General features: G+C 45.6%; 1 protein-coding gene across 3 annotated transcripts; it reads left to right on the plus strand.

Moving 5' to 3' along the window:
* The first annotated feature begins 341 nt into the window (after positions 1 to 341).
* Positions 342 to 9,488, plus strand: OSCP1 (organic solute carrier partner 1). Of its 3 annotated transcripts, XM_026043559.1 has the most exons (10): positions 345 to 456; positions 2,003 to 2,032; positions 5,094 to 5,248; positions 5,609 to 5,776; positions 6,349 to 6,429; positions 6,658 to 6,761; positions 7,125 to 7,253; positions 7,803 to 7,872; positions 8,585 to 8,724; positions 9,308 to 9,488. In XM_026043559.1, exons 1-10 carry the CDS (start codon positions 345 to 347, stop codon positions 9,486 to 9,488), a joined length of 1,170 nt encoding a protein of 389 aa, XP_025899344.1. The 3 variants fall into 3 exon arrangements, with proteins under 3 accessions (XP_025899346.1, XP_025899344.1, XP_025899345.1); XM_026043561.1 differs by lacking the exon at positions 2,003 to 2,032 and having other exon boundaries at positions 342 to 456; XM_026043560.1 differs by lacking the exon at positions 345 to 456 and having other exon boundaries at positions 2,007 to 2,159.
* The last annotated feature ends 11 nt before the right edge of the window (positions 9,489 to 9,499 follow it).

A 9,499-nucleotide genomic window follows, 5' to 3' on the forward strand; every position in this document is an offset into this window, starting at 1 on the left:
GTGTGTGTGTGAGGGGGTGTGCAGGCATGTGCAGGGTGCTCGTGTGCATCGTGTGCCCATGCACATGCAGGGTGTACTTGCGCGCGTGCACGTGGGGAGGGTGCCCGTGCACGGCGTGCCGTGTGCGCGCATGCCCAACCCTCGGGCACGTGCGCCTTGAGCCTGCGCATGCGCGAGCCGCTCTCGTACACACGGGCGCGCAGGGGCGGGGCTTGCGCGCGCGGCCATGCCCGTCCCTCCCCGCCCCGCCAAGACGGCGCCTCGCGATTGGCTGCCGGGCGCGGCCGGTTGCTGGGCAACGGCGCCGGTGGCGGTGCAGCTGTCCCGGTGCCGCCGTCGCCGCCATGTCGTCGCGGACGCTGCCGCTGCTCTTCCTCAACCTGGGCGGCGAGATGCTCTACATCCTGGACCAGCGCCTGCGCGCGCAGAGCATCCCCGGCGAGAAAGCCCGTAAAGGTGAGGCGGTACCGGCACCGGGAGCGCGCCGGGCGGCCGAGGCGCAGGCGCCGCCGCCGCGGGGAGGCCGGGCGGAGCGGCGGCCCCGGCAGCGCGGGGGGAGCATCGCGCGGGGCCCGCTCCCGCCAGGCCTGCCCCCGCCAGGCCTGCTCCCGCCGCTCCCGGGCCAGCCGCCGGAGCGGCCGCCGAGCAGCAGGCCGGGACGAGCCCCGGAGCCGCGCGGGTGGCGGCCGAGCTGCTCCAAGGGCAGGTTAACTTCTGTTCACCTCGTTTATTTCCCCCTCCAAGGGGGAAATCTCCACTGTTACTTCGGGCTTTGCTGAAACACCGTGACTTCCTGCACACCTGGTCCCGGTTTGGTGATTATCCTCTCATGAGACAGAGGAACAAATATCAAGTACCTCATACAGCTCCCGTGCTGTTGTTGGAGTGATACTTCAAAGGGAACGCAGCTCCCCAGAGCCCGTTGGTCAAGGTCTTGGCCAAGTAGTTCCCTCATCAGAGCTAATGCCTGAATTGCAGGAGTTGATTACGGGCTTTTCTTGGTGTAAATCTGAGGTAGAACCTTTTGGGTTAAGCACCTTCCACGCAGCTTCCTCAGTAAGGACCGCTAGGGTGTCACCTCTGTCACCTCCTCTGGAAAATCTTTGTGCTGGATAAGCTAAACATTGGTGAACTTAATTCAAGAAGATTAAACGGATGCCTGCAGCTGGGGAAGAAAGAAAGAAAAAACCCCAGTAACTTGCAAAGTGTGTACCGGTACAGGAGAAAATAAAGTTCAGTGTTTCTGTACTTGGTTCAGGGGTTGATGCTTCAAGAATCTGCTTTTGGAACTCAAAATTTGCCATGTCAATCCAGGCCCTGAACCGCTGCAGGAAGAGCAGTGTTTCTTCTTTGCAGCCACGAGGGCTTTCTTGATCTTCTGTTTTGTTTTAATGCCTGCAAGGAAAAAGGCCCTGCACAATTAAGAGGGTTTTCAAGTAAAATAAAGGTACTTCCTGAGACCTTTTCCCAACTTGAGTAAAAATCTGTCTAGCATTTCATAAAAAACAATCTAAAAGCAGATTCCTTTCATTCATAAGAAAAAAATATAAATAAAAGCCAGCCTAAAAGCTGAGCACTGTCTGTTTAGCACTTTGAGCATTTTTTAGCAAATTAAAACAGCTTTGCATTTAAAAACTCTTCTGCTGTCTGCCGTGTTACGGGGAATTCAGTTCAGAAAGCTTCAATATTCTGTAATGAAAGTCAGCGTACTGTTAACTCGGTATGGAATTCTCTGCAGGAGGATTAGGTCTGTACTTGTTTATCCATACATACATTTAATTGTTCAAAAATTTGGCTGTTTCTACTGGGGACAGGGTTTCATCTTTTATGTTTTCATTGAAAGATGTCAAATAACAGAACAGTTATTTCTTATTGAGCACTAAATGCTGATAAGAAAAACAATGCCCGTTAATTTTTTTTTTAAGTTTATTTCTTTTATTCTCCTTGCAACTATTGTTCTTACTTCTTGAACCGATGTTTTTGTTTTATATGCTTCGTGTAGATGAATGGACAGATGTGGACAGGAAACGAGGTACTGTAATCTTCTAGCTGCATGCAATAGACACCTGCAAATACGTGCACACCGTGAGGCTCGTGTCTGCCGTACATGAACACACACCTGCTGATTCTGCAGCCTCCTAATGATAGCGGCACAGATGGTTAATATTTTTCACCTGTTTTCTCTTTGAAATTAACTTTAGTAGCTTTTGATCTTCAGAAAAAGAAAATACTTGGAAATCACGTGGCTTCTAGAATGACCTCTTTGATATTTAATTAAGACAATACATGCAAATAGGTTAAACTTACTATCGGAGTGGTCTTTCTAGACAAAATAGTGCTAACATCAAATGAACACAAACATAATCATGTAAGGAGCACTGTGGATGCTATTTTCTTGCCTAAATGCAAGCAGGCTTATCATTTCTGCTGCATTTCTGCAGGGGTATTTCTAATAGAGCGTTCGGGGGGTTAGCAGATGAGCTCCAGGGAATTTTAAGGCATCGGTGTCCTAGCTGCTTGCCCATCTCTCTGCCAGCGGCCACCACCCTTGCAGCAGAGGGGTCCCGAAGGAGCCGGTGCCCCCACGTCGTCCTTCCGGCATGCTGCCTTAAATTCGTGTTGCAGGAGGGTTGGAGCTAAGACCTCAGCCCCTTCCTAACCAGCCTTTTTTTCTAGTGTTCCCTATGAAACAGCAGCCTCTAGCAAAGAGGTGGGATAAGCAGCTGTACGAGGGGAATAAACCTCTTGAACAACCACAGGACTTCTGCTAGGTGAACACAAGTACAACATACTGTCTGTTTGAGCAGCTCTCTTTTAAGTGAGATGGGGGTTATGATTCATATTTTTCAAAACCAGGGTCTTTTGTAGGTTTTGAATATTTCTTGAATGTCAACAGTGCTATGCTGGAGCTTGCCACACTTACACAGTAAAGACACCGTGCAGACTGCGTGTTGGCAGATGAGTTTCTCTTGAGAGAATGGGCCTGTGTTTGAATACTGCCCCAAAAGCCACGATCTTACTGTTAAATAACTTCATGATTCTCTTGCTGATAAAATCATGGAAATCAGGCTTCGCCTGCCTTTGGCTTTGTTGTGAACTGTTTTTTATACTAAATATTTAACGTAACAAAGGAAATACACAGAGTAAGCATGAAAAATATAATGAGAGACTGTGAAACCTTGAGGAGTAGCTAGTTCTGAGCGTGCAGTACGAATGTCTGTGTATTTTTTGCAGACGGGGTATATTGCAATTATGGCTGTCAGCAGCTAGGAATAAACTTGGGCTTATATTTTCCGTGAAAGTATTTTATTTTTAATTGCAAGTTAAATGTGTAACTGCTTTGGACTTTTACTGTTCCCTCTGCTGCCATGAGTGTAATCTGAGCAGCACGAGCAGGGCACAAAGTGCCCAGGCCCAGGCCGTGCACGAGCCCCGTTCTGTTTAGAAGGGGACCCAAACGTCAGCAGTGACGTGACCCACGTAGGCAGGAACCTCCACGTCCTTAGCCTCTCTTTTGTCCATTGCACTGTATGTGCTTGAATCCCTTCTCTCCACTCCCACTGATCAATCTCCTCTCTGCTAAATTCCTTCCATGCTCTGTTGCTTGGCGTGCCACATCCCTGAGCTAACCCCTTTGTTATTTTCCCTTGTTAGAATGGTGTAAGTATTTCCTTAGGGATTACCCATGCTCTTAAGATCTGTTTACTGTGTCATCATCGGACAACTGAAGGGTATTTTGCTTAGTAGCAGTATAAGACAAAATTTCATCTCTTTGTCATAATTGATTACATTAAAAAGGCAATATGTACTAAAACGTTGCATCTGGTTTTCTCCACTCCTGTTTGCTTAGTCTGCTTTATTAATGTTCAGTATAGCTCCGCAAAAGCGAGGATTGTGCCTCAGACTGAAAACAAGTCGAGATTGTTTTATGGGGGGTGCATTTGAAAAGAAGCAAGGAAGAGCGGGGTTTTTATGTGTGTTATTTTCTTTTTTCCCCATTTGTAGTTAGGATAATTGGATCCACACTGCTCAGGGACTGAAATGAGTTGAGCATTATGAATTTTAATAAAGTCATCTGCTTAGGGAGATTCATCCTTGTACAATAATCTGTGTTAAGTGCATTGTAAGTTCTTGCTCAGTATTTCATCAGTGGAGAAATGTTTATGATAACTCTGTGGATCATATCAGGTATTCAACAGGGAAAACATCAAATGCAGCACAAAAGCTCGGAAGCTGCAACTACTGGAATCACTGCAGTGCTCTCTTATTTTTGCTAAAGTTTGGTAACTAGAGCATAACCCTCCTATTTAGTACTGCTGATCTTTACATATTCTTGAATAAGTCACATAACAAATTTCCATATACAAAATCGAGGACTATTAGGGAGGTTTATGTAGAGTTGTCAGCCTTTGAACTGCTCTTGTATCCTCAGAAGTTGCTGTGTAAGAGCCCTGGGTTGCCTTTCACAGATCCCAGTGATAGAAATGCGTCCTTAAATACTTGTCAGTCTTAATCTCTTTAACACAAATACTTCAAGGAGCCTTAAATAATTCAAGAGGCTTCTGTTTAAAAGGAGAAAAAAAAAGTAGACTCATCGTGTCAGTGGTTGAAAAGAGGGAGAGTCAGCTAGCTGCAGTTTGTAAAAAATCTGGAGCTGAGGCAAAACAGTTGTTAAGGGAAGCAGAACTTAAGCTCTTATAGATGCACACTGGAGAAGTCTACAAACAAAATGCGCTGAAAAGGGAGAAATGCCATAGCAGTAAAAACACAGCAGCCAAACAGTGCTATTCCCATTGGAAAAGAGGGTTTGTTGCCTACCATCCAAATAACAGTCCTGCTTCTGGGGACAGCCAGTAGAGATTGTGCTGCTGTCTTAGACCAATAGTGGACAGGCTGGAAAATGCTGGAACGAGAGTGATGGTTTCCCTTCCTTTTTTTTTTTTTTTTTTTTTTTCTTTTGTTACTGTGGTCTGCACGGCTAAGACTTCATGTGAATCCCCACAGCAGTCATTGTCCCAAGTTCTCAGTGTGAAATGAAATAGATGATTGCCCTATTTCTGAAAATAAAATAAGCAGATTCTTTGTCTTTACAGTTATGAATGACATCATCACAACTATGTTCAATAAAAAATTTATGGAAGAGCTGTTTAAACCACAGGATCTCTATTCCAAGAAAGCTCTGAGAACCGTGTACGACCGGCTAGCTCATGCTTCGATCATGAGGCTGAATCAGGCAAGCATGGATAAGGTAAACAGAAAACTTTTTAGTCCTGACTATAATATACTATGCTGTATTTTCTTAACTGCTGCTGTTACAAGTTCTAGATTGTGATAATTAGCTGTAATTTTTGTAAGACTTTTCCATTTGTTCTGTCTGTAAAAAGTGGTTCTAAGCTTAGGAAACTACAGGGAAGTTCATGACAGCAGGTATTTCAGTATCTGAACTCAAAACTCCGTAGTTCTGCTTCGGGATCTAAATACTTCATTTTAAGAGGGTCAGCAAGCATTCAGTATCTAAGGTCTTTTCTACATTAACATGAAATTAATCTAAGTGACGCTGCCATCCGTGTTGTGGTGTGACCAAAATTTCACCTGTGTTACTTTGCAGCTCTATGACCTTATGACTATGGCTTTCAAATACCAAGTCCTGCTGTGCCCTCGGCCCAAGGACATACTGCTCGTCACCTTCAACCACCTGGACGCTATCAGAGATTTTGTTCGAGATGCCCCCAGCATCCTTAACCAGGTGGACGAAACGTTCCGGCAGCTCATCGAAGTAAGAACTCTTAGTTAAGCTGTGCGGCCCTCTGGTATTCAGTACTTTCTTTTTCAGGTTCATTCTAGAAACTAAATATCACCTCAGTGGAGTTTGTCTCAATCTCAGAACAATCCAAGTGTTCTTCCTTTGTTTTGAAGCGCAGGGAAACAGATTGTCCTCTCAGCATTTTCTAATGAAACTGCTGAATTCTTAGGACAAAGAATATGAGTATTTGAGTGAAATGGAGCTGGCTGCATAAACTCTTAAAAGTGACGAGAAGCCTTGAAATGTGTCCAGAGTGCTTTTGGAAAGGGAACTCTCTAAAACTCAATTGTTATTTTCCTAGTGACCCATTTTGAATCAATACATTGCCCGCTTAACCCAACCAAAGTTTCCACAGACTTCAGCACAAATTAAATTGGGCTCTTTGTCACTGGTAATAACTACTGATAATGACCAGCAGTGCCCCTTAACGTTATTTCTTCTTCTCCTGACAAACACAAATCATTTTAGGCCAGCAGCATTCTGGTGCGCTTGTTTCTACCTTAAACACGCCTGCCAAACCTTCATCATGTTTCTCCTCTTTTTAGGTATACACCCCTCTTTCTGCTGGTGAATTTCAGCTCATCAGGCAAACGCTCCTCCTTTTTTTTCAGGACATGCATATAAGGGTAAGAGTCCAATATAACTAGTTGGTAAGAACAGAAGGAAGTTTAATTCTGCAGCTAGAAAATGAATTGTTATATATATGTGCTGTAAGCTTGGTTTTGTTAGTTAGCTTTTCAGTTGTCTTCATGTGCTTCTGATATTCATCTTCAAAAGTTGCTAGGTCAGACTTGGAGAACTCAGATCAGAAGATACTGAACTGATGTTCTTGTGGGTGGAATATTCTTTTGCAGGTCTCCATCTTTCTGAAGGATAAAGTACAAAACTCCAATGGCCGCTTTGTACTGCCAATATCTGGCCCTGTTCCATGGGGTACTGAAATTCCAGGACTTATCAGGTGACTTTTGAACCGTTATTTATGTGATTGCAGTGTCTTGCCTGCATGGCTGCTTACAAAGGAGCAGTCAGTCACAGATATCTAGCAGGACTTGGACTTAGGCTTAGACTGTCGCTCACGATGCCTGGATATCTGAATCTCTAATAAATATTATTTATAGGATGGGATCTGGGACTAAGTCTCCCAGCAAAGAAACATCAAGCATGTTTTTGTCATTCCTTATTATGTAGCTCTTATTTATCCTTTAAAGTAGGCTCCCATCAATTTGCAGAATATTTTTTTCCCCTTTCTTGTACAACAGGCAAAGCGAGTCAGTACTGAAATATACCACTAAATATGTTTCAACAATGACTTGTTTTTAAGGATGTTTAATCACAATGGAGATGAAGTTAAAAGAACTAAATTTACCACTGATGGAAATTATGTCATGCCACAAAGGGAAGGATCTTTTGATCTTTATGGAGACAGAGTCCTTAAACTTGGAACAAATATGTAAGTCATTTTTGTCCTACACAGAAACGTGAAAGCAAATGGTGATGATCGTATGTTTGTCCACAAGGACAGTAGCAGCCTTGTTTAGTTATTTATGCCTTTTTCACTATTACCAGCTTGACTCCTTCACAGAGTGATTTCCTGAAACTAAATATATCTAGCAATGGATATGTATAAATAAATTGTGTATAAAGAAAGAACCAAAGTTTAATTCATGTCTACAGTAGAGGTGACTTGCAGCTGTTCTCACCTACTACTGCGTATTCTCTGAAATACAGTTTCATTTTAACTGCATTCAAGGAATGCTTTTTTGTTTATGTGACCTACTTTTCCACTCTCAGAGCAAGAGACTGTGTTCTTTCTTACAGTTTTGTCACTTCCACAGTCCAATGCACCAGTACTCCATAAAACTGCATCAGAACTTCTCATTTTAGTTATTTGTCTTCAGAAAAATATTGCGAGCCTGTATTTGCAGGCTGTGCTGCTCTAGGCTGTTCTGCTGTCGCGTGCAGGTAACAGGGTGTTCTTCCCTATATGCTTCCCCCACAGGTACAGCGTTAGCCGGCCTGTTGAGACACACATGGCAGGATCATCCAAAAGCTTGGCGTCCCATGAAAAGGTCCGTGCTCTTCTGTTCCTCTGGCTCGTTCAGCTCTTGCCATCGGCTGGAGCTGGTGTCACTGTATCCCACAGTTGGTCTGGGCAGGATGGGTCATTAGCATTTCCTGCAAGTAGTTTCACCACATTCATCAGATTTGACCTTCTGCCTCCCCTGTCTCTTCATGGATGCGGACATTAAATGAAACCCCTACATCCATCTCCGTATCTCCATGCTACATAGTTGTGCAATCCTGCCCTTTATTCACCTCCTTTCTCAAGTAAGCAATAACAATCTTTTCAGTCTACCCTTACGGGATAACTTCTGCAAAAGCCTCATCCCGTTCTCCCAGATTCCTTTTGAGCTGGCAGAGAGACACATTTTCCTAAAGAAGCTTACGTAGAGGCTTATGTAATGGCAAGCTGAAATCTTGTTTCCTATCTTAATCTCTTCAGAAAACAGGAAACTGCTTTTACAGATTTCTCAGCAGCTTGATTTTGCTGGAAAATTTTGTTCTTGGTGTATAAATTAAACCATTTTAAATGCGTAACTGGTAATTATGACTTGCGCTATCTCTACCATTAAAAATACAGAAATGCATTTCATATATGCATCAATTTGAAAAATACTTATGTAACATGAGACATGAACAACAGTATTGCAGTCCTTAGTTTCCTGCTAATCTGGCCAATTAACCCACTACTTTTTTTTTTTTTTTTTCCCCCCCCTACAGGAGAATATAGCCCCTAATCCTCTTGCTAAAGAAGAAATGAACTTCTTGGCGAGGCTGATAGGAGGCCTGGAGGTCAAGGAAGCTGGTGGCAATGAAACAGGCTTTCGACTAAATTTGTTCACAACGGATGAGGAGGAAGAGTATGTCCGGGCTGTGCTGGCTGGGGGGGTTGTGGTTTGGTCTGTTGGGACCCCCGGCAGGGAGCCCCCTTGGCATTCCTGGTGTTCCGCGCGTGATGCTCCTGTCCTCGGGAGCGCTCGGCCTGTGGAGCGGCACCGTGCAGCTCTGTGCTTGGGCCCTGTCACACACACCTGAGGCAGCCAACACCCCTTCAGCCCTCCCGTCCGCCCGTGTAGCCAACACCCCTTCAGCCCTCCCGTCCGCCCGTGTCTTAACTGACGAGAGGTGATAAGCCTAACAGGCTTCAATACCACAGCCGCCTCCTAGCAGGGAGCAAGAGGGTAAGGAGACATTTCATTAGCTGATTTCTGCAGGACATATTTACTCCCATTCGTAACTAAAGGTACTCCCAGTGCTCTCTAGCTAGCAGGTGAAATCGAAGCCAGCAGTACGACTGCACACGGGGATTAGTAGATAATTTCCCAGGTAGAGACAGGCGGGTTGCCCAGGGCAGGGGTGCGCGGAGCCCCGCGGAGCCGGTACGGTCGGGACCGGGCCGTGTCCCGCCGCGCGCTCAGCTCTGTCCCCGCTGTCCCCACGCAGGCACGCGGCGCTGGCCGGCGCGCACGAGTCGCCCTACGCCGTGATCAGCATCGCGGCCAGCCAGGAGCCGGCGCGGCAGCAGGAGCTGGCCCGCATCCTGGGGGAGCTGGAGGTGGCGGAGCCGCGCGCGGGCAGCGCGGCCAAGGGCGACGACCTGCTGGCGCTCATGGACGCGCTCTGAGCGCCGCTCGC

The sequence above is a fragment of the Nothoprocta perdicaria genome, unplaced genomic scaffold, assembly GCF_003342845.1.
Source record: "Nothoprocta perdicaria isolate Ctin4 unplaced genomic scaffold, notPer1 scaffold_33, whole genome shotgun sequence".
NCBI classification, from domain to species: domain Eukaryota; kingdom Metazoa; phylum Chordata; class Aves; order Tinamiformes; family Tinamidae; genus Nothoprocta; species Nothoprocta perdicaria.

Excerpts from the sequence above, each read along its gene's own strand:
- OSCP1 (XM_026043559.1), top strand. The coding sequence starts at position 345 with ATGTCGTCGCGGACGCTGCCGCTGCTCTTCCTCAACCTGGGCGGCGAG. Across the intron at positions 5,249-5,608 it reads ATCAGGCAAGCATGGATAAG|CTCTATGACCTTATGACTAT; the intron begins GTAAACAGAAAA and ends GTTACTTTGCAG. Across the intron at positions 6,430-6,657 it reads TTCAGGACATGCATATAAGG|GTCTCCATCTTTCTGAAGGA; the intron begins GTAAGAGTCCAA and ends ATTCTTTTGCAG.